At 35.7% G+C, this 26,208-nt stretch overlaps 2 protein-coding genes across 2 annotated transcripts; one reads left to right on the forward strand and one right to left on the reverse strand.

Annotated features, from left to right (window-relative positions):
- Positions 1–2,263: 2,263 nt before the first annotated feature.
- On the reverse strand, positions 2,264–12,075 carry LOC113393687 (zinc finger protein ZPR1). Its single transcript, XM_026630698.2, has 11 exons — positions 11,883–12,075; positions 10,331–10,464; positions 9,510–9,628; positions 8,977–9,153; positions 8,380–8,495; positions 7,200–7,338; positions 6,464–6,534; positions 6,220–6,309; positions 4,105–4,277; positions 3,300–3,421; positions 2,264–2,464 (listed from the first exon to the last, which is right to left on the reverse strand). The coding sequence occupies exons 1-11, from the start codon at positions 11,985–11,987 to the stop codon at positions 2,370–2,372; spliced, it is 1,341 nt and encodes a 446-aa protein (XP_026486483.1). The 5' UTR covers positions 11,988–12,075; the 3' UTR covers positions 2,264–2,369.
- Positions 12,076–20,187: 8,112 nt separating this feature from the next.
- On the forward strand, positions 20,188–25,720 carry LOC113393688 (uncharacterized). The gene is made up of 7 exons (XM_064220158.1): positions 20,188–20,365; positions 21,104–21,267; positions 22,738–22,830; positions 23,308–23,410; positions 23,788–23,960; positions 24,522–24,647; positions 25,458–25,720. Exons 1-7 carry the CDS (start codon positions 20,188–20,190, stop codon positions 25,653–25,655), a joined length of 1,035 nt encoding a protein of 344 aa, XP_064076228.1. The 3' UTR covers positions 25,656–25,720.
- The last annotated feature ends 488 nt before the right edge of the window (positions 25,721–26,208 follow it).

A 26,208-nucleotide genomic window follows, 5' to 3' on the forward strand; every position in this document is an offset into this window, starting at 1 on the left:
CTAATTGTCATTTTAATTTGTCAACAACAGTGTTACTATTGAAAAATACTGCCGGCGAAATTGGTAAATGATTATTTATGGGTTATATATAAGGTAATATCGGAAGAGTGAACTACGAAATTACAATAAACCATGTATAAGTATATTCCAATGGAAATAGGAAAAATATAAAGAAACCTTAGATTTACGCATTTCATGCGAAGAGTTTAGCGCAACACTATTACACTTAACCACTTATTTCCACTTTAATTTTACTTCCATCATTTCGATAACTGTTTCTTCAACGTTCGAAACGCCATTTTTTCGCAAATCCATGTTTAAAATCATGGATTAATCAAATGTTGTTTATTTGGCTTTTTTCCTGTTATCGTTAGAATAGTGTGTGTATACGTAGTAATATCGTGTCAACATATTATATACTTTATTAAAATTAAATTTTTATTTGCTGTTGTGAACGTACGGTTTCCTTCGAAAATTACTGGATATTTAAAATAATAGGGAATCGTACAAAACTTAAGCCTTAGCTGCATACATGGCGAAGTTACTACACCTTCTCATATGACCGCGCTACGAATGTGTGTATAGTCTATTCCAATCGAAAAGGAAATAAACAACCTTAGATTTACGTTTGTCATGCAATTTGCTAATAGCTAAACTATTGTGCTCTATTGACTGTTCTTGATTAATATATCTTCATTTTTAAAACAAAACTATTCCAAGTAACTGTATATAACCACTTCAATTTAACGTTCCAATAACAGATTCGACGACGTTCAAAAAGGCATTTTTTCGTGAAACCATAATGAATATTATAGATTACTGTAGAATTATTTTCGTATTGTATTCTTTTTGTTCTCTTTCTTTTTACTTTCTTAATATATTTTAGCATAAATTTAATAATAAGTCTAATAAATGTAAACACTGGTTGGGAAGTCACTGGCCCCAAGATACGGGTTCTCCTAGTTTAGGGGTACAGGGCCACTTTGATGTATGTAATTTGATTTATTAACAATAAATATATTTGATTTGATTTGAGTGAAATGTTGTTTATTTTGTTTTAATCCCCCAGTAATTGGAATGTGACCATAGATAATGTTATCGCATAGACGGTGTAGTCATTACACTGTAGTGGGCAGATTCCTTTAAACTTACTTAAATGACTTAATTTGAAGTTTATGGTTGTCACAAAATAAATAATGCATTTGACTGCATATTTCTAGAATAAACAAATAATAGGAATCACTTTTCCTCGAACATGTCGTAGAGAAATAAAACAAACTTAAATGAAATAAAAATATATTATTTACATTTTCCAATAAGAAAATCTTTACAACAAATACGTTAAAATGCACTTTTAACAATTATTTTTAAAAATATCTTAAAAAATAACAGGGTTACCAGTAACTGAGACATTTTAAATTAACGTTTAATTACTAGTACAAGTATGATATGATTTCACTGCATTACATACATTCATTAGCAGCCTGTAAATTTCCCACTGCTGGGCTTAAGGCCTCCACTCCCTTTGAGGAGAAGGTTTGGAGCATATTCCACCACGCTGCTCCAATGCGGGTTGGTGGAATACACATGTGGCAGAAATTCGTTGAAATTACACACATGCAGGTTTCCTCACGATGTTTTCCTTCACCGCCGAGCACGAGATGAATTATAAACACAAATTAAGCACACAAATCGTACAGTACAGAAATCGTAACGTAGAGGGCGTAATACTTCTTCAGGTGACATTTTCCTGGCTTTCTTTTTCTGTTGTATATGGTTTTACATAATATTGTTTAAACCATTTTTATTTTAACTTTGGAGTTTTAATTTTTAAAAATTGTCATCGGAAATTAATTATCTTCACAAGTTGACAATTTATTTGATTGTGTCCGTTATTTTATCTTTATTACATACATAAAAGCGAAATAAACTCACTGATTGATCACGAAATCTCAGAAACTATAACAGTTACATAATTAAAATTTTGCACGTAGGTTCCTTACAGGGAGTAGACATCTGCTAGGAACGGATTTTACGAAACTCCACCCCTAAGGGGGTTAAACGGGGGTTGAAAGGTTGTGTTTTATAAATTTCGCTTGGGAACAATCGCAGTTTCAGCTAGTATACAAAATATAGTGAAAGCAACTTCGTTCCAACCAGATGTCCCACGAGACCTAGCGTTACCTTCATGTAAATGCTGTAAATATCACTAATTTTAGGAATATTCCACCACATTGCCACAATACTAATTTAGCATAAATATTGATATTATAAAAGGAGGAGAAAATTTGTCTATGCTTAGAAAAATCAATCATCAGTGTCTATGATGTTACAGTATGGCAATCCTGTTATTGTTTAATGCGTTAATTTCAGCTTTCTGCCTCGTAACCTTCAGTCTTCATGTCGTTGAGGCCGAGTTCATCGTTCTGCTCATAGGTTCTTTCATATCTAGTAACTTTTAGGCCTGCAAATAATAACAAATTAGACTTGTTAATAAACGCTAAACATTTATGAAGTTGGATTATTTAAAAACAATGAGTAAGATCTTAAGATGGCGGTGTATGGCTCTTAAACAAAGCTTATTCAAGACGTTTAAAGATTTAATAGCCAACAGACTGCCTGGCTGTTCTAGCCGCTACCAACATAGTTATTTTTATTAAAGCAGCGATTCCAAAGGATGACTACCCAGAGGCGCAGCACATATAGTGAATGATCATTTCGACAATCATTCAAATCCGACAAAAGAGTTAACTAAAAGATCGACCTCTTTAAACACTTTCAGTAGCTAGGAAGTACATAAACATTACTTTTTATCACGAGATTTGAAGCCTCAAGACCTTACAACCTGGGGCTCTACTTCATATAAGCCAGTCTCAAGAATCCAAACAGTACTCTCCCAGACTAATAAAACATTCTACATCTACTGCTTGGATCGAATAGTTAGAGGTAATTTAATTTTTTTGTAAAATAAAAGTAATTAATAAGAATTCAACAAATACTTCATGAGTGTATTTCAAAACAAATCTATACTAATATTACAAATATGAAAGTAACTCTGTCTGTCTGTCGCTCTTTCACTGCCAAACCAGTGAACCGAATTTGATGATATTTTGTATGAAGCAAACTTGAACTCCAAAGAACGACATAGGCTGCTTTGTTGCCTAACACATGACAACCAACCCCTAAAACGAGAGCGAAGCCGCGGGCAACAACTAGTTATAAATAAAGCACGCCTCAAAATTATTTGTACTTTGGACATGACTGATCTCGACCAACAATGTCAAGTCATGACTACTAACCATCATCGAACGTAGAAAGATCATCATTTAAATTCTGCACATAGGAGTTCCCGGCTGGATCGTCCAATATAAGAGTGATGGCTCGCTTGCCCTCTAAAACCTCCTGTAACTTCTCCGTGAACCTAAAACAAACAAATTTAATAGTTTATATTAATTTTACATACATTAACAGCCTGTAAATTTCCCACTGCTGGACTAAGGCCTCCTCTCCCTTTGGGGAGAAGGTTTGTGGATACACACGTGGCAGAATTTCGTTGAAATTAGACACATGCAGGTTTCTTCAGGATGTTTTCCTTCATCGAGCACGAGATGAATTATAAACACAAATTAAGCACATGAAAATTCAGTGGTGCCTGCCTGGGTTTGAACCCGAAATCATCGGTTAAGATGCACGCGTTCTAACCACTGGGCCATTTCGGCTCAGATTATGATAATGGTAAGCGGAGGTTACCTTTTTGGTAAGTGATCATCACTGATCACATTTATTGGCGCTGTAAGAAATATTAACCATTCCTTACATCACCAACGCGCCAGCAACCCTGGGAACTAAGATGTTATGTCCCTTGTGCCTGTAGTTACACTGGTTCAGCCTTCAAACCGGAACACAACGATATTGAATAATATTTTTTGGTGGTTAAATATCTGATGAGTAACAAGCATTAAAAGTTAAAATTACTAAACAAACACACATTAAACTTATACCAGACGTTAGAGCACTATTCGGAGAAAATTTAGTACATAATATTATTACACGAGCCACTTTGAATGTAGACACATTCCTGTATAAATACTTAATTGAACACACCTCTCCAAGTTTTCCTTAGCAAGCTTGGGAGCGTCCCCCTGTAACGTGGGCGCGTCTCTGATCTGATCCAACGTGGCGCGCACGAGGCCCTCCGCAGTGGAGAACCTGCCGCCCAGAGCTCGACCCCCCACTTCCAAATCCAGCTCCGGTATTGACATGCTGCAGGTTTCAGACTGAGGAGTAAAAAAGTTTTTTATATCACCTGTCTGATCATACATGCACATTTCCTAAATATATTTTCGTTAACCATAAGTGGTCACCACCGCCCATAGACAATGGCGCTGTAAGAAATATTAACCATCCCATCGCCAATGCGCCACCAACCAAGGGGGCATTAGCAGCCAGTCTGGACATAGCGAAGGCCTTCGATCGCGTGTGGCACAAAGCGCTTCTTTTGAAGCTTCCTTCCTATGGGCTTCCCGGGAAATTACTCAATTGGATTACCAATTTTTTGGCAGATCGGAGCATCAAGGTCGTTGTCGACGGTGCATGCTCCGACCAACAATTCGTCAATGCTGGTGTTCCACAAGGCTGCGTTCTATCACCCACTCTGTTTCTTCTGCATATCAATGACTTGTTGCAAATCAGTAACATTCACTGCTATGCAGACGACAGCACCGGAGACACCTCATACACCGACCGTGTTAATATTTCTCGGGAAAACGTCGAAGAAAACCGGAACAAACTTGTGTCTGAAATCGAGTCTTCGTTAAACAAAGTCTCGAACTGGGGTCGGCTAAACCTAGTCCATTTCAACCCCAAAAAGACGCAAGTTTGCGCGTTAACTGCTAAAAAAACACCATTTGTCGTATCATCACGATTCGAGAACATTCCGTTAGCCGCCACAGCTAGTATCGGAATACTTGGCGTCGATATTTCGAGCCTCGTTCAGTTCCGCGGTCAATTGGAAGGCAAAGGCAAATTGGCATCAAAAAAGCTCGGTGTGCTCAGCACGGCAAGACATTATTTCACGTCGGCCCATCGGCTAAGACTATACAAGGCGCAAATTCGGCCTCACATGAAGTACTGCGCTCACCTCTGGGCGGGTGCTCCCCTGTACCAGCTCCTTCCATTCGACCGTATCCAACGTAGAGCGGCTCGAATTATCGACGATCAAGCCCTTTCTGATCTGCTTGATCCTTTGGCTCTGCGTAGAGATGTTGGATCACTCTGCATCTTCTACAGAATCTTCCAAGGGGAATGTTCCGAGGAATTGTTCGGATTAATCCCGGCAGCTGAATTTTCCTTCGGACATCTCGTCAAAATTCTAAATTTCACCCGCACCACCTAGATGTCCGAAAATCCACAACAGCGCGATTCTTAAGGCATTTTCTGCCTTTCACAACCACTCTGTGGAACCAGCTTTCGCCGGCGGTTTTTCCGAACCGATACGACTTGGGAACCTTCAAAAAAAGAGCGTACTCCTTCCTCAAAGGCCGGAAACGCACATGCAACCCCCCTGGTGTTGCAGATGTCCATGGGCGGTGGTAATCACTTTCCATCAGGTGAGCCTCCTGCTCGTTTGCCCCCCCAAAAAAAAAAAAACCTTAGGAAATAAGATGTTATGTCTTGTATCTGTAGTGACACTGGCTCACTCAACCTTCAAACTGGAACACAACAATACTATTGTTTGGCGGTAGAATATCTGATCAGTGGACGGTACCCACTCAGACGGGCTTGCACAAAGCCCTGCCACCAAGTAAACAGACAGAATCAAATAAATTAACTTTTCAACGTAATACAAAGTTATTAAAAGTCAGACGTCACTTGCTCTTTAACCTCGTTTGCCTACTGCCACGTGCCACAGATTACAATACAGGCAAGTGACGTCACCGACCGCATTGTGGCGTCATATTGTCAAAGTAGCGTTTTCGCGCGCTATTTAATTATGGAATTTTTAAATTGACGTCTTTCAGCAAATATGTACCAGAACAAAAAAAAACAACTTCCACTGGGTTCCCTAACCTCTACTAAATAATATGAAATAAATTTTAAAAACCAGTCAAGTAGCCTATTGGTCTTGTCTGGGCTGAGCTATTCTCTGAGCTGTAACGGCTCAGTGTAGTCACACATCACCAAAACCATATTGATTATAAATGCACACGCTTCGAATACCTTGAGCACGTCTCTTGAGAAATCTTCTCTACTGGCAATCCTTACTTCGAATCTGACGCCCTGATCTTCGACGCCCCCTCCCGACTTCACCTGTGAAGGAGAACAGCTTATCAGCGTTATATCATGTAAATGTTAAGGAGCTAAGATCGAACCGACCAGCCAATTGGACCGAGGGACCTGACTGCGAGGCTGCGGGGCTGAGTCCGACAGAGGATAATTGTATATGAAAAAATATTAAACAAACCTCGTTAGTACGGTGACCGCACGCCTCGCAAAGAGTCGCCATGATGACCACTTCCTTGAAATGTGGTATTTCTAGAAACAAAAAAAAAAAACCACACTGTATTTAGTGACCCTTGACCGTTGATTTTGGAGGGGTGAAATTGTTATTTTTTTATGTCACTATAATGGAATACTGAAAAGCGATTGTAGAGCCACTTATGAGGTTTCATCAAAACCGGTCCAGCCGATCAAAACTTCTGTGATGCGGAAGAATTATTTGTATAAATAAATCATCATCGCCATTATCATGGACAAGGTTTTGAAGTGATAACTGCTCATGGAATGGTAAACCGCTTCGTTACGTAACGCGTTACGGCGCCAGAACGTGTGGCTTCCCTTTCTCTCACGCGTGCGGCAGCGCTAGGCGGGCTCCTCCCCCCCCACTCTAACCCACAGCGCTATTATATCTAACCGTATTTCGGATAAGCTTTTTTTTTTAAAGTTATCACTTCTGTCGGGCGCACCGAGACGCGCACGTGTTTATACTACAAGCTTTGCTGTCCACACCGCCAGATGGCGCTGACACATTCGTATACCATTCAACCGGTCACCATGACCGTTAGCATATACCACACATATAACTGACCGTCGGATTTTGCTAGGGCGTAAACAACCCTCACTAAATTCCACTAACCAAATTAATTATTATTACAAGTGTAACAAAATGTTAAGGGGGGGGGGCTTGACACTGTACTCACTGGTGATCTTCATGTTGGTGTCGGCGGGCGCGTTGCAGTCGGGGCAGTTGGTGCGGAACTGCAGCACCTCGTCCGCCAGGAGCCGCTCGTAGCTGTTCAGCTCGGGGTCGCAGGGCGACAGCGCGCCCGACAGCGGCGGCTGCGGCGGCGAGACTCGAGTATCGCTCATCACAATAATTACTTCACCGATAGCGGTGTAACTTTCAGTTCTTAAGATGACAAATACCGTCCAGGGAAACTTTCACATTTATAATATGAGTGAGATATGAGTTTGATGGATAAATATCCGAGATCCGACAAATGGGCAGCAGATATTATAATCCAACAGACATATTAGTCACTCATTCTGATTTATATACGACGCGACATCATTGGTCGAGAGCTTGATTAGTCTATGATATTCACTATGGATTTGCGAAAAAATTGCGTTTTGAACGTCGACGAAACTGTTATTAACTTTGGAAGTAAAATTAAAGTGGATATAAGTAGTTAAGTGTAACAGTGTTGCATTATAAATAGAGATATGTTAATCGTAAACTCTTGTAGTGCACAATATGGCTGAGTTATTAGCGAATCGCACGAAATACGTAAATCTAAGGTTTGTTTATCTTTTTTCCTACTTCCATTTGAATAGGCCACACCTTTGCATGCTTTCCAAGGCACGACAAAAATAACTACATTCTATCTTTGAGTTTGAACATAACAGTGTTGGCGCACAAGTAACCTGCTCATGCATGATCTCAATTAGCAAAGTTTGTCAAAAAAATAATCAATAATAACAGAAATGTCGATAAGCAACAGAACGTTTTTAACTTTTAAAAAAATCTGCAAACGATCAACCAGGCTAGGGTCGCCAGGCGTCCGGATAAAGCCGGACATAGTCAGGCTTTTTGATTGCGTGTCCGGCCAAAATAAAAGGTTATCCACCTCGTCCGGCTTTTTAAAACTTGGCAAACGAGATATATTCGATTTTATTAATATTTCATTAGAATTTAACAAGATTTATGGTAACCATCAGAAAAGCTTGACTTTACATAGTTTTTTTATCGTACCTATTAATACTGAGATACAAAATGTAGGGTGTCCAACCTTTTTACTAAAATGTCCGGCCAAACTGGCTGGTCTATCCGGCTATTAGGTTTGGCGACCCTATACCTAAATGTATGTACGTTCCACACACCTCGTCCGGCATGTATATTCCAAGAGTATTGTTCTGTTCCTTGCTCCGTTTGAAGTCAGACCTCTCGCACCTAGGGTCCTTCTTTGGGGCCTCTGGATTTTCTATGAAGCAATTGCCTGGTATAGAAAAATGGTTTGATTTAGTTTGGACTTATCAGATGATATCTTAGGAATATACTGGCAGAATCTATCTATGAATCTACTTATTGAACCTATTGCACCAAATACCATCACCCCACATTTCACCGGTTTTCATGGGAACGCCACGAGTCGATGTAGAAAAAGTTCATTAGTTTTCTACGTTGTCTTGGGTCTGGGTGTTTGTGGTGCCGTCGTTACTTCTGATCTTCCATAACACAAGTGCTTTAGCTACTTACATTGGGATCAGAGTACTGTATGTGATGTTGTCCAATATTTACTTATTTATTATTATTTTATAAAAAAGTAGCTTATGTCCTTCCTTGGAACTCAAACTATCTCCCTGCCAAATTTTATCTAAATTGGTTCAGCGTTTAAACATGAAGAGGTAACAGACCGAGTTACTTTTGCATTTATTATATCATATAAATATAATTCTATGTATTATTAAGAAACCAACCGCTAATGTCTTCCAACTCCAGAACCCACGGTTTCTCGCCATTTTTCAAGACCTGCATACGCTTAACAAACCCATCGATCTGGGTCGCTGCGTCTGGATGTTGCTGTCTCCGCACCTCCTGATCCTGGCTGAGACCTGCCATCGCCCTGCTAATGATACCTTCAACTGTTGTTACTTCTGGAAATATATAAATGGGACCAAACATTGAGTTGTCGACTACTTGTAAATATTGTGAAGGAGTCAATCCCATTTTGAGAATGTTTTTGGAAGCACCATGCTCCTTCAATACAGTTTAGTAGATATATACAATCCATACATGTCATAGTTAAACAGACTGGCAAATATTCCACCTAATGTGGTAAGTGGTCACCACCGCCAATGGCAGTTTAGTTTAAGTGAACTTTATTATTATGTCCCTTGTAATCTTTTCTTTGTACCTTGCACAGGGTTTTTTTTTTATAAAAAAATATTCACCCTTCAAGTCAAAAGATGGGTTTGAACGCGCTGTGTTGATCTGCTTAACTAATACTGACCTCCCTTCTGACTCTGCGCTGGTATCTCAAAGTCCAATTCCGGTATACGTACTGTTGTATAGTCGCTTTTAACTACTTGTCTGTTTAAGTCTATGGGATCTTCTACACGGAGTTTCCATCTGAAACAATACATATTCAATCTTTTACCAAATACTATAGACTTGAGAAGAAATCGTTTGGACAGCTGTGATCACAATTATAGCCTATTCCAATGGAAGTAGGAAAAAAGATAAACCTTAGATATACGTATTTCATGCGATTCGCTAATAACTCAGCTATATTGTGCACTACTGAGAGTTTACGATTAACATATCTCTATTTATAATACAACACTGTTACACTTAACTACTTATATCCGCTTTAATTTTACTTCCAAAGTTAATAACAGTTTCGCCGACATTCAAAACTCCATTTTATCGCAAATCCACAGTGAATATCATAGACTAATCAAGCCGACCGATTGTATTGCTTCAATCTGCTATGAAATATTGTTATTTTAGTTGGAATAGAGTATAGCTATGCTGTTAATATTAAAATTAATTGATTATTCCACTCGAGGTTCCCCAATTGAAAGGCACTGTCTGGATTTAAAGCAGATTGATTTGAATCAATGAAAAGTTATATTTATAAAGAGATGTTCACACCTTTTGCTTTTAATTTTCAGGTATAAACATAGATAACTATCATAGTTGCGAATTGATATCATGCTTTTGTTATTATTCCATGTTTAACACAATTTTATCACAGTTACACCGCAGAGCACAGCTATATTAACACAATATTTGCAATAAAATGACGTAATGTCCGTCTATCTATCTTACCGAACTCCAAGCTCAGCGTACGCCCCACCAGGTTGTATTTCATTGTTCTCAAATCCACACTCTTCGCAGGAAAACGACATTATCACGACATTCTTGTAAAATGGTATTCGGGTTAGAAGGAGCCGAGTCTTACCCTGGAATTAGATTTGTTATTTATTATGATAGCCACCCTCAGTTTAATCGAAAAATAAAGAATTTCATATATGCTCGTTTCTAATTTTATGGTATATTTTATTGGTTTTATTGATTATATAATAGTTAAGAAATGTATTATAACTTCTTATCTCTAATTATTGCTTATATTTATGTTATATTTTTAATACATATTGTGCACTATGATAGTGCACTGCGAGACTACCAGTAAGTAGTAGAACTTTTGGCAAGATATTTTTGAAATATATATTTTTTTATTTTGAATTAGTATTGTGTCTACTGTTGGTTGTCCTAATGAATGAAATAAATATAGAAATAAACATAGAAATCTGTATTAATAAATGCGATATTGTATTGCCTAAGTGATAAAACTAGTATACCAAAATATATCGAAATATTAGAGGTATATTAAGATTTTTTGCTTTATATGAAGTTCTCTGCTTATTGTATAGAAAATAACTAAGGAATAGACAAGGGTATTTTCGGTTTTGAACGCAAACCAATATTTATCTGATTTTATATTTTGAAATCCGATTTCAGTAGTAGCTAGCCTCGGCTATTTTAATTTACATCTTGGTAATTTCAGTAGTGCCTAGGCTCGGCTATTAAAGAGGTCTTTTAAGATATCCATAATCAGGAAGAGATTTAAGCAAATTTCCTTCACGCTATCATCTAGGCTCTGGACTAGTATAAAAGTTTTACAATATCGGAATAATTATTTACAGTAATTTTATTTGTTTTGTTTATATATATAAATTAATTAATTTTTATTATTAATAAATTTTACTTCACTCTAAACAAATATGTTATAAAGTCAACTAATTTTTATTTTATGAGAATGTAAACGAAACTTCTACATCCTTAAAATCGTTTTTCCAGTTTGAGGAACCAATATGAAACAAATTATTTGAAATATGATTTTAGAATCGTTTTTTTTTACGTGTTTTTTTTAGGATATATCGATCTCATATCTACTAAAAAATAAGCGACTTTAACTTGAAAAATTTTGTTTTTAATTTAACGTATTCAAACACCACCTGTTTATTATTGATTTTGCAAAATTGCTTTTGTTATTAAGCAAGTATAAAATATACATATATAGGATTATAATAGGATGGATATACTAGGAAAAAGCCACTGAATTGTGACTCCACTTGCCAAGGTTTACAAACAATAATATTATTGACTATATTCAATCAAGAAACCGGCATTTAAGGTTATAGCATAAACACAAACTAAACATTTCGATTGAATTGAACTCTTTTTACAATCAGTGAAATAAATTTTATATAAAAACGCAATATAATGTGATTTTATTGTTTATATGTTGATTTAAAAGATGAGTCCACGATCGAATATCATAAAATAACAAGTTCTAGAAAGCTCCATGTTAACTTACATTCGCGTGACAATTGAAACAAAAAGACTCAATTTCAGTCACTTCAGGATCTGGATCTTCAGCAGTGAGATCCCTGAACAAAGGCTTTTTATCTTCAGAGCACATTATTATTTAAAAATTGTGAGTTTCGATAATAAAAACACGTTGCTGTGTGTTAAACTGTCAAATCACAATCTGATCCATCATCAAGATAATTATTTATAGCTTTATAATCTGTTTTCAGTTGACATTAGACATAGATAATCGTAAACTTTTTGGTTTAAAAAAAAATATAAAAATATCCTAAAAAGGTAAAATTATAAAATATTAAATTATGAACTGCAAAAAAACCTACTGTATTGAATTATTTTTTTGTTAAGAAAAATAAGCGAATGAAACAAAATGAATATTCGTAATTCAAATGAAATAGTCACTGTACATATCCAGACTTATTTTATTTACACTTATTTTAATTGATAAAATTATTTGTAATATCACACGGTATAATTATGCATAATTTTAGTTTGGCCTTAATAGTGATGTCACTCGAAAGAAATAAACCTAACCTTGAGAATAGCTGTACGAAGGTAAATCAAATGACGTCATCTCGTTATTTTTGTCGATTTGTCGCCTCTTAATGCTGTACGACTAGATTGAATAGACAATTTGTTATACTGTATTGTTCTGAATAAGAAGCCATTATTTTTAGTCGGCTATTCAAATAGTATTCCCGCCACATGACTTCACTATTTGAATTGATTCGAATAGTCGAAAGAAGGCCGCATTCTGAGCAAGTACTTAAAAAAAAAAAGTTAAGCCTAGTGATTTTCTAGTCCGTATTTGTGAACAGATATTATTGGAAGTTCCTGAGTAAAATGCAAGTATTGTTAATTCGTAATTAAAATAAAAAAATATATATTAGTTTATGTATTGAGTTATTAATTTAATGCATGATATGAAGTTTTTTTTTATAATTACTCTCAATTATTTTGATGATGTAAACTTGCATATAAAAGTAAAATATTCTTACCTAGGTTTATATTATTGTTGAATAGCATATATCTTAGAGTCGACGTCATATGTTAACGTCTATAAATTCGTTTGAAGGTTTCCTTTATTGATGTTGGCAAACAAATTTTAATATTCAGTGTACATAAGCATAAACATTTAAGTCATTATTATTTTAATATCTTCTTCTTTATATTTTACTTTAAGAATGTATGCATCATGTGTCTATACGATACATAACTACTATTGACATTGAACTCATACCTATTTAAATAAGTTTATATGTTTGAGGGTTATTAAAAAAAAACTTTTGGTATACCGTTATACCTTCGAGCCTTTTTAAATAAAGAAAAAAAAATGCATTTATATAACTAACTCTTCGATATGAATTCGTTGATCATATCTTTTAAAGTATATTAAAAAAAAACGAATTTTGGTTTATCAAATGACATTGTTTTCAAAAACAAATGTTTGGACGGTGAAATAGCTTAGTAAATAATCATGATCGCATTGCATTTTTCGCTTGTTTTTATCTAATCAAAAATAATTTAAAAGTCGTGATAATTTTATGAATTAAATAAATATTGAATGAGTAGGTAGGTATTATGTCATCGTTATCTTGAACTTAATAGTCAGTAGCGCTATTCTGTATGAAATAACTTGGAACTCGCCGCAAAACAAAATCGTGAAGTGTCAAAAGATGATATGCGACATTGACTGTTATATTATAACTATAGCTTTTAAAGGATACACGCATCTAGAGTTGTTTTTTTTTTTAATTGTAACGACTGACGTCCAGAGTAAATTCTAATAGAATATCATTGTTATTGTTAATTATGTTTCGTTTTATAATTGACGTTCGACTTTGTACAACTAGCGTATTGCCTTTGCCTTTTTGTGAAATTATATTTTTGAAAAAAAATATATACATCCACTTGATCCACTTCTTTTATTTTGACGTTTATGTGTTATGCATAGATAATACATATAAACTGAAACTGGCCTTCCGTCTCATGATCGATTTTGTATTTTGTTCAATCCGATCGTTTTGTATATCGGGAGTGATCGCATTTTAAATACTTACTATTTTTATGATAATATGTACTTTGTACTTAGTTTAGGTAATAATAAAACATAAATAGGAATCTTAGGATTAATTAGTAAGCGGCTATGACGGTAACGATGAGGTCATTAACGACTTTGTAATTTAAGTATTAGGCAATAAAAGTAACATCACTGTCTATGATTATTGTAAACATTGCAGGCTTGTCGTCTTGCATAAACAAATGCAATTTAATTTTTTATTTTTTAAATCCTTTTTCTGACATTTACATGACATGAAAACTTAATAAAGTGTTTATAGTTAGGGGGCAGTTAGAATTGATTCGGAGCCGAAATCATATTTTTTTTATCTATACTAATATTATAAATGCGAAGTAACTCTGTCTGTCTGTTGCTCATTCTCGACCAAACCACTTAACCGAACTTCAAGGACGGAATAGTCTATAATACTTTTAATATTAGACATTAATATATTTTGGTATAATTTTTTTTTTCTAACAAAATTGCGATGCAGGCAAAGAGTTCCTGTTGTAATTTATAATATAAATAAATATTGCCATTCATACTTTGCTATTGGAACCTGTAGTTTGATAAATATGAGATACTAGCTGTCGCCCGCGGTTTCGCTCGCGTGTTAGGTAAAAAAAAGTAGCCGATGACCTTTCTTGGAGTTCAAGTTTCATAACAAATATTATCAGATTCGGTTTATTGGTATGGTAGTGAAAAAGCGAAAGACAGACAAACAGAGTGTTACTTTCACATTTATATTGGAAATCACTCGCAGGAACAGATATTTATTGAGTGGATCCGAACTTTCCAAATGAATTGTAAGAAAACACAATCAAATGTATTAAACAGTTTTTATTTTAAATGTCACAGACACAATTTCCACGGGACACACTCTAACTCGCTGTCGTCTCCGATCGAAATATGACGTTTTATCCGTCAAAAAAAACCATTGACAGCTCGCCGCCGGTTATCGTTCAAATAATTAAACGCTAACATTTATAATATTAGTAAAGATTTAAATGGAAGTTTGAAAAAATACGCGCAACATCTTAAAACTTGTACGATGCATTAGAACAGTATGGACGAAACAGTTGGCGAATGTTATTTGAATGAATGAATGAATGTATAGCAGACATGTATTCCAATCGACGTAGGGATATATATCAACAAATTTAAAATTTACATATTTCATGCGATTCGCTAATAACTCGGCTATATTGTGCACTACTAAGAGTTTATGATTAATATATCTCTATTTATTAGACAACACTATTCTACTAAAGTAGTTATAACTTTAATTTTACGTCCAAAGTTCCGATAACAGTTTCGTCGATGTTCAACCGCCATTTTTGGAAAAACTATAAGTATCACAGACTATTCAAGCTCTCGACCAATGATATCGCGTTAATTCAATGTCAAATGTTGTTTATTTGGCTTGCGATTGGATTAGACTATAAGTTTAAATTTCTTTGTAAATTTCTTTCATGTTTAATCAGTATATCCTAAATAAGAATTCAACAGCGTTAATTATACAGTATCTTTATGTTTTGACTTTTAAAATCTGCATCATTACATGTCCAAAACGAAATCATATATTTTAGTTTCGTCAATTTCAAGTGTGCATGTATTTTAAATTCATATCGTGCAGATTTAAATACCGTGACGAAACGCGCGCGGTTCAAGGACGTTCAAATATGTTCATATTATTAGGCAGAGTATGTAATCAAGTAATCCCAATAAATTTACGCTTGTCGCGTCAATAGTCTAAATTTAAAGCGTTGTTACTGCGAACCGCGTTGCATCTTCTGGTGTAGGTTAGAAGATGTTTCAACTACGTATTACAAACGTTACCTCGTTTAAGAGTGGAAGACATTATAATAAGCTAACCGGACTTCATAAGTGTTTTTATAATAATCAACTTTTAGATTGATGAACATTCCATCATCATCATCATCTCAGCTGGATGACGTTCTCTGCTGGACAAAGGCCTCCCCCAAAGATCTCCACAAAACCCGTCATCAGTCCACCTCGTGTGGTGCCGACGCTGCGTTTTGCCGTTTCGATTGATGAACAAACATAAATCTTGTATTTCCGAGAATTTCGACTCTCCTAGACTTGAAATTCTCGGCTATAATATGCATGTTTTATTCATATAATCCTTCCTCTTGAGTCACTCTGTTGATTCGAATAAATCTAACTAGTACAGTTAAAAAATTTAAAGCTCATATAAAAATAAATTATATAAATAAGCAATATTACTATACTACAATACAAGAATAATATTAAAGATAAAAAAGCGTGAATTTAGTATTTATTGACATCTAGGCAGGATATCAAAAAATAATTGTTGCTTACTGATAAACTCTCTAATTATAAAAATAGTTTACAAAACTAAAAAACACGCTGTTAGCACGCAGTGAAAATTACAATAGCAAACCCCTTTCATTTAATACCCATATCATGGGGGTGCATTTCAAATACCCAATCCGCCATCTTGGATTTAAGTCACGTGATTATTTTTTTCGTATTCCTGTAGTTTTTCGTATTCGTAGTCTGCCATCTTGGGTAGGCCGCCATATTGGATTTGTAATGACGTTTCTTAGCTAGTCATCGGAACTCAGAGCGTGTGCAAAATTTCATCCTAATCGAAGACCGGGAAGTGGTGGTGGTCAAATTAAGATTCCAAGATTTTCTTACATACATAGTTATATAAGAAATCAAGAATCTACTTTCCGGACCGGTGGTGGTTTTACATTTAATTCAAAAATGTAACATGACGATTCAAAAGTGCTTTCATGAGTCTACTTGAATGAAGAATATTTTGATTTTTGACAGTATCCTTCTTTATACCTTCAATCACCTGAAGAGGTGAGGAAAGAAGCTTAGAACAGAATTAGATTTATCCTTAATATTAATACTCGATTCAATTAGTTCGAGATTAACTTTAGGGGCCATTCATTTATTACGTAAGACTATTTTCGCTTGTTTTTGACCCCCTCCCCTCCTATTATAAGAATAGGCCGACCACCTCCCCCCTGTTTAATATTTATTACGTAAAAATCTAAAGGAAAAAATGAATACGCATTTGGTTTATTTTAATGTTTATGTTTCAATGAATAATTTTTTTTGAAATATTTATTCGCCCGTTGCCATGGAAATGGAAATATTGTTTTATACGCATCCGAGCGAACCTCGACAATCGAACCTTTTCAAATAATTTTAACTTGCGCATTTGTTTTGATCTTACGTAAGAACTATCGAGACTCCTTCCCACCCCCTTGTAAGAAAACATAAGACATGGTCGAGTCCTCCTCCCCCCTGAATCGTCTTACGTAATAAATGAATGGCCCCTTACACGTGACAAAACTAAAAACATATTACACGATTACAGTTAAAGCGTTCCATTTAAAACGTAACCGAAGAGTAATGTTCAAAATCCCCATCGCAACGAATTCGTTTTCGTAAGTTTTGATGCCCCACTGACACGATTTTTAAATATCTTTTGCATTCTAAAACGACTTAACCCAACGACTCTGAAGTTCGTTATTTATTGATGAATTATAAACTTATATAGAATCTGGCAATTGTCCAATCTTTACTCGAAGTGTTTAATTTTTGCGCTCGTGATATTTGATGCTATTTATGTATTATCGTTTATTTACACACACACACACATACACACAGAAATATGACACACTTGTAGATACGTTAAGATAAACACTTAGATCGCGAAGTTATTATGTCATACATACATATATTAACAGCCGGTAATTTTCTTTAGCTTGGCTAAGACCTCCTCTCCCATTGAGGAGAAGGTTTGGACATATTCCACCACGCTGCTCCAATGCGGGTTGGCGGAATACACATGTGGCAGAATTTCGTTGAAATTAGACACATGCAGGTTTTCTCACGACGTTTTCCTTCACCGCCGAGCACTAGATAAATATTGGACAACATCACATACATTACTTTGATCCCAATGTAAGTAGCTAAAGCACTCGTGTTATGGAAAATTAGATGTAACGACGGCACCACAAACACCCAGACCCAAGACAACATAGAAAACTAATTAACTTTTTCTACATCGACTCGGCCGCTAATCGAACCCGATAAGATTAATTATAAACTCAAATTAAGTACCTGAAAATTCAGTGGTGCTTGTCTGGGTTTGAACCCGCAATCATCGGGTAAGATGCACGCATTCTAACCATTAGGCCCTTTCTTGATGGTGATGATGTCAGCTATGATGGAAAATCTCAAGGGAGATTATTCAGGACATATTATTGTGCGAAAGTGTGTGCAAAAATTCAGGTGCACTATTGTAATCCGACGGGATGACACATCCGATATGACTGGAAAGAGTTCAGGTGCAGCCCCCACGGCTTTACCTGCTTTTCTAGACAAGGTTTCGAAACAGTTCCAGCTTCCAAACTCGGAGTTGTTACTGAGAATTTTAAAACTGAATAAGTTTTAGCTCGATATGGGTGTTAACCTAAGATCTGCGGGATCTGCGGCCTTACTGTTAGCCATTAGACCACCGAGGCAGCGAAATAATGATAGTACTACAGATTCCGGTCAGGGTCGAAGCTACCGCCGTATCACGGGGCAAGAGAGCCACCAAAGTGCAAAAATTAAAAAAATCCCATTTTATTTTTATTTCACAAATGACAAAAGCCAATAAAAGCAATTTCTTAAAAGTGCCCATAATTTCGGAAAAAGTCACAGATAATTATGATGAATAAGTATTTCTTTCAATTTTATGCATTTTTTTTTTCTTTTGTGAAATATCTTTACCTTTCCTAAGGGCCCTCAAACAAATTTTTATACGGGGCCCCGCCAAGGCATGTTACGCTTCGGATTCTGGTATTCTTACATATTTTTGAAGTTAACATTTATTTACGTGTTGAAAAAGTTATGGTTTCGCTTCTCTGACGTCCTATTGCTAACAGTATATCTGTAGGTAACGACTGTGACGTGTTGCGTTTGTTTTTTTTTATTAGGCTCAAAAAAAGAAAACGCTCATTGAGCGAAAAACAGCTCAAATATCAGTAATTCGTGTTATGGCTCTTATAAAAACGCCCAAGACGAGTTGTGGCAAACACAAACATATATAGCGAAATTCGTATCGTGACAATCATACGTTTCGACACAACGCTGAGGAAACGAAGAAAACCTATGACGCGTGCAGTGCGCTTCTGTCAGAATTAACTTTGTTGCTTAATCGTGAGTAGTTAAAAACCGACTAACAACTCACCATATATAATTTCGTAACGTGTATTAAATGTTATAATTAGTATATCTAATGTTGCATATCATATTTAACGCTCGTACAATGTTTCGAGTTTCTGCTTATAGAATATCTCTATTGAACCCCAAAATTAGTAGTGGAAACGCAACTGCCTCCGGCGCTTTGAGTCTTCACCTTGTGTAAGAATAATTCGTAAGACTTTGCACAGAGTTTTGCGGAGTCGGGCACTTGGAAAAAAATAGGACCAACATAGGCAAAAAGTTGTAAAATTATATATGTCTAAATCTTATTGTCTTTGAAAAGTTTTTAGTATATTTGACGGTTTGCCAGAAGAGTCAAGTTTATGTATGAGTAGAGTATGCCGGGTCTATGATAATAATTACGCTGTACAGTGAATTATTATTTAAACAAGATTAAAAACTTGGTAATGATATCAATAAACATTTGTACATTATACGTAAAAACTTTAAGCATTTTTTTACTTAACCTTGAATTCGAGACATATTTAAACAAGTGATCAAATACATTAAAAACATAATTAAATGTTTAAAAAAAATTGCACAGATAAGAAAACATTTACAAAATTTCAGGATATTAAACAAAGTAGGTCAAATCGCCTTCTAATCTATTTGCAATTTATTACAACGGGCCAATTACTTCCTACTACAATAAAGAATGAAGCGCTCGAGCGCTTTAAATATTTGTTTGCTTGCTTTAGCATATTCCTGTTTGGCTTTGACCTTTAACTTCGACCTAATTTAAGATGGAACTAATGTGTGTTATGTAACGTACCAATTATGGCCCGTCCTCTTTCGCAGGGAACCAGTGTTCAAACTTAGTCTATTGCCATCAACATGACCAATTCCAAAAGGTTCCATAAGAGCAGGAACGTCTGTGGTGACAAGATCCAATTAAATTTATGATTAAGACGCGCGACGGAATAACGATAAGGTCTTTGACAACCGTTTACAACGTATTGAATAAGATCTGCCGTTTTCAATGTTTTTTTTTATTACTTCCAGTATAATGGGCAAAGACGACAAAGAAGACTCCGGCTTTGGCTTCAAAGACAAGGCGAAGGCCGAAGAAACATTGAGACTGCTGGAGCAACATGATCCAAACTACAGGAGGCTGACAGTCAGAGGGCTGTTGGGGAGGGCGAAGAGGGTTTTATCGAGTAAGTTATATATGCTATTATCAGGGATGTTATGGATATATGATTTCGGATCTAATTTTTGATAATCTGATTGCTTAGGATAATTTCGGTTACGAATATTAGATTGTTTTCTGTGTGATTTGATTTTATATGGAGGCTATTATTTGGCATTAGGTATAATCAAAGAAAAAAATAGCTTTAAAAACGGTTAGTCTCGTAAAGTAAAATGCAAAAACATTTTTCGGTTTCGGTTACGGTTTCAGAGCTCCATAACATGCCTGCTTATTATTCGAATTTTCGTTTAAATTATTTTCCAATGACTATGTTCGTGATCACAATCAAAAGTCATCGTGATCATTAATGACAAAGGTACAAGAGGCTTAGAGGATAACTTTTTAAAAACTCAGATTGCTTCTTTGGTCTAACGCCTAGCTTTTGCGGCTTCAGATTCATAAGTCTCATGTCAGTTCGGATGCAGAAAATAGAACCCATTTTTTTCAGGCAATTCTCACGTGATAGTGAAGAGATTTAATGCAACAATAAATCAAGTCAAGGCTATGAAATGTTAGAATGAAAATATCTAAAACTAGCTGACCCTGCGACTTCTTCCTTGTGGAATTCTGATCTTCGAGAATTCACTTACAATTCTGCATCAACATTATCGCTTTGAAGAGTGAAAAATAAATATGTCCCCTTGGGATTCGAGTTTTATAATCTAAAATTTGAATGATGTAATAAAATAGTCATTATTATTTCAAGTGACAAAAGCAGAAGATAAAATTAAGAACATAAAAGAAGCAATGCAAGTCTTTGAAGACTGGCTCGCGGAGTTGGAGAAAAATAAAGAAAAGAAGCCGGATAAGAAGGAACCAAAGAAAAAAGAAGAAGATAAAGCTAATAAAGAAGCTGATGACAAAGATGAGGTAACAATATTTCGCTTGATAACTGGTTTTTTTAAGTACATATATAGGCGGCTCGCGTATTTATTTTATTTTATTTTATTTTATTTTGTTCTTCAACAATGTGTACACTGATTATAATAATATAATATAACAAAGTAAAATTATATTCTAAGTGTCACAATTACTTAAAGAAGAACACAGCGTGCACAAAAAGAAAACAATCAACATCTTAACCTAATTTGAAAACTATTTAAATAAAATTTAAATAACTATCTAATTAAAAGTATATAAAAGTAATTAAAAAATAACTATGTAATAAAAATACAAGGATGTATCAACTCAGACATTATTTTTGCTGCCCAGTACGATCTTTTTCATGGACGCAATGGACGTAACATTTAGATCGACACTGTTTTGATATTCATCATAAGCGTTGTACATTTGTGAAAGTGGGCTATGTAGTTTAAGATTTGTGCGATGCTTTGCTTTATTAAACAAGTGTAAATTATTTGACCTAGGTAATCTGGTGGGAACAATATGGGCCACCTTACTTGGAAATGGGATATTGACGCCGTAGATTGTTTTAATTTTTAATTATTCCTTGCGTTACCAATGCGCCACCTTGGGAACTAAGTTGTTGTGACCCTTGCCTGTAGTTACACTGGCTCATTCACTCTCCAAAATAGAACACAACGATACAAAGTATGGCTGTTTGGTGGTAGAATATATGATGAGTGGGTGGTACGTACCCTAAAAATAGTTACTTTATAAAACAAGATCGTGGAATTTTGGTAAGGATGCTAGCAGCATAGATCTGTTCTTCAGGTCCATAAACTTGTCATCTTTTTTATATCTACGACGACGTCACCCCATACTTGAACATCATAATAAATTATTTTAGAAGCCATTGAGCAACAAAATAGCTTAACGATTTTAAGTAATACTTCTATCGACTCGATTTGACCCAAGAAGAGTTTTCACCGTTTATAACGGAACGATAACACGAAAACAAACTAAAGTACCTATTAGAGCGTCAAACTTGTTCATGGAGAGATTTCGGACATACTTCGCTTTGTGGTATTTAGCCTCAAAATCTGTGCTATAGATAAAAATAAGGCGGAAAAGTTTGTTTGATAGCGCTAATCACAGAATCTGGATTTCTTGGAATCCTGGTTAATTTGTAAAAAATACATTGGTGAAGAAGGCATATTATTCAATGCAAGAGAATTATGGATGATAAAAAAGCGTGGAGTTAACGCTCGTTGACTTCCAGGCAGGAGACATAACATACATATATAATTGTATTTAACTAACATGACTGTATTTTTGTGAAATGTTGTAAATGAGTTTCTTGTCCGTTCTTCTCGGTAGAATCTGCATTCCGAACCGGTGATAGCTTCACTTAATATAGTTTGTTAAATGACGATTCAAAAGTGCTTGTTAAAGCCTACTTGAATAAAGTATATTTTGATTTTGTTTAATTTGTTATAGAATTCGAGTTCAGATACCGAAATGGCGGAAATTCCCGAAGAGAAGAAGGAACTACCAGCGGAGACTGTCCCGGGACTTGGATTTAAAAATAAAGTAAGTGGATTTGATTATAATGATTTGTTTATTGGGATATGGGAAATGGGTGTCGTTGACTATGAATGCGTTGTTGGTATAGAAGAAATGCAGAACAAAATTAGTGTTTATATTTTTATTTATAAAATTAAAAAGGAAAAAATGGTATTGGCCTAGAAAAGATTATAAAAACACTAAATTCCGTTTTAACTTTAAATAATTCAATTTGATTTAAATATATACAAATATGAATTAAAAATAGTTACTGTTGAAATCTTTATCGCGTGGAATGGTGGCAAGAATGCTGGTAGCTTTTCCCCGTTGAATCTCAATCGATCCTCTGGGAAATGAACCAGCCCGTCACAAGAGGAGACAATAAGGCGAGGTATTATAATATTAATTAAAAAAGAAACGAAATATGAATAAAAGTCAAAACCAACTCTTATGCCAGGTACAGACCTGCGATTATTTAATGAAAATGTATGATATCTTTTTTAGGACGCTGCAACGAATACGCTTAAAGAATTAGAAGGACGGGATCCGGACTATCAGAAGCTGGCTGTGAAAGGGTTGATCGGGAGAGCGAAGAGGGTTTTGACCTGTAAGTATTTAGAGATCTGTAACTTGGATGTATGAATAATACTCAGTTATACAAAAATTAATTTCGCTGATGATATTTAAAAAATATCTGTTTTGGGAAATTAGAGGTTAGAATAGTATCTTTCTATACTTTGTGATGTTTAAATTGATCTTATTAAATCCGATTTTCTTTTATGATAGATACCATTATTTTTATATGGTTGGATTCGTAGTTCTTGAATTGCCAGTACTGTTTTTTTTTAATGTAAACATTTGCCAAACCAGTCAATGAGCTTCAAGGGTTTGTCTTTGTGGTACATCCTCAAATAAAGGTTTTTTGAAATCTAACACATAACATACAACGAAGGCAGATCAGCAATGATTTCTCTTTATCACCAGGCACACGTGACGAAGCGAAACTCTCTAATATTAAGGAAGCGATCTCAGTCTTCGACCAGTTTCTTGACGATTTCGACACGATGCATCTAAGTAAACAGAACAACCCCTACATCAGCCTCGGCATCGTCAGGACCTGCGTGAAGTTAGCTGGCGATAGCGTCACTGAGCAGCAGGTGAGCAACTTCACTATCAATTAGGGTTTACTTGGTAGTAGAGCTTTGTGCAAGTCCGTCTGAGTAGGTACCACCCACTCATCAGATATTCTACGCCAAACAGCAGTAATCAGTATTGTTGTGCGCCCTTTTTGAAGAACTACAGGCGCTAGGGACATAATATCTCAGTTCCCAAGGTTGGTGGAGCATTGGCGATGTAAGGAATGGCTTATATTTCTTATGGTGCCATTGTCTTTGGCGGTGGTGACCACTTACAATCAGATGACCTATTTGCTCACCTACCTTCCTATATCTTAAAAAAATCCACATGATGATGATACGTTGCTGTTCAAAGACAATCTCACTGTAAGTAACGTTCACCATCCCTTACATCACCGCGCCACCAAACTTGCGGACTAAGGTGTCACGTCCTTTGTACCTGCAGTTACACAGTCACGCTTCAAACCGGATCACAACGATTATGTTGCTGTTTGGCGATAGGATATTAAATATTTCATGAGTAGTACCTACCAAGACCATAACTGTATGCTTCATATGAATAACCAGAGGTTCTGTCAACAGAAATCATTTGTCGCTGCATATACATCTGTCAATGGCGAGTACAAGCGCCTGCGCACCGTCGCGAGTGACGGCGGGAAGACGTGGGACATCGTCAGAAACGAGGCTCTGAAGGAGTTGAAGGAGAAGGTACCCTTAACCTGTTATTTCAAACCTTAAATTTCTTTAACATTCAGCGTCATCTCATGTCGAAACGTCTGTCTCGTAACGAAGCGTGTGGGCGAACGAGAAGGCGAATGTGTACAAATTATAACAGAGAATGTCATGTTGGTTAATAAATGTCCAATGGCTAAGCAAAAACCTTGGAGCTTATTCCATTCTGTTCCTGTACAGGTTGGTTAATGTAAAGGTACCTAATGATGAAGTTATCGTCACAGCTGGAATATCCAGAAACTCCCTAGGTGCATCCAAAAATTAGTAGTTATGTTTCACAAAATGGTTACGTCCAAATATTTGTCTTTAAATCGAGTGTTGGCATATCGTTATACAGTGAAAACCACTATTATGTGTTCTGTGTTCGGAAACATTCTTGAAGTCAGAAAAGGGCCCGGGAAGTACATCGCTTAGCCACATGGTTAAACCGGCTGGTCTCATTACAACTCCAAAGCGTTCTTGGTGTCTACAATGTTCTCTCTGATCCAGTACATTGACTTATTAAATCTGCTCAGACAAAAAACAAATTATCACTGATTGAATCCACATTCTAATAATAAAAGCTTTTCATTAAGAAATGACTTTTGACTGTGAATTTATTTTACACATTTGTATCACACGAGCAACCGTCGGCAGACGTTGTTGCCAAGTTATATGTTCTAAAATGTCCAAAACGTGCTGCATCTTTTGGTATACGTTACGTATTCATTATTTATTTAACAGTTTCTTCACTTAGGGAACACACGAAACGTTTCATTTGTTAACGTAGATTTAATTTTTATACAGCATTCCGATGCAAAACTCTTCGACGACAAAGACGAGCCGACGGCTGAACACTTGGAGATGCTGCTGTGGGCGTATTCGCCTGAAGCGGCGCGAGTTAAGAAAGTCATATCGGAAACAAATGAAAGCAAAGAGGTCAACGACCGGAAACGAAAGAGCAGTGCAGATGATGAATCTCCAAGCAAGAAGAAGAAGGAATGATCTTGTAACACAGAATTGTAATTGTTAAGCATTTATCGGTTTATTAATAAATATATACAAATATATTTTTGATTTATGAATTTATTTCATTTCGAAGAGGATTTTTTTTTATACATATTTTAAAGTTAAGGTAGTTCTATAATAATAATGCGTTTTAAAATTAGTGATACCCGGTTGGAACGAAGCTGCCTTCGCCTTTTATTATGTATTTAATACAGACGCAATAAAAAAAAACTGTTTGTGAGTAATTTAATGTCAATACGTAACGCTCCTTACGTGACGATTTCTGCCTCTGTACTTCGTCACTGTTCACTGTGCGTGCTGTAATTCGAGTAAAAGAACTTACCTCCAAAAAAAATGTTTAGGAACCAGCGTCAATTTTGTGTGGAGACTTTTGGAATGTAACGCTAAAGTTTTATCACGTCGTGGTAACGTGACCTGACACTTACTTACATCCAAATTAATTTAAACTATTTAACGGCGAAGTTGACAAAAATGTTAAAATCACGATAGTTCACTTGGCTACTTAGATACTAACCTAAATAAATGATTT

The sequence above is a fragment of the Vanessa tameamea genome, chromosome 31 (genome assembly GCF_037043105.1).
Source record: "Vanessa tameamea isolate UH-Manoa-2023 chromosome 31, ilVanTame1 primary haplotype, whole genome shotgun sequence".
In the NCBI taxonomy this organism is placed as follows: domain Eukaryota; kingdom Metazoa; phylum Arthropoda; class Insecta; order Lepidoptera; family Nymphalidae; genus Vanessa; species Vanessa tameamea.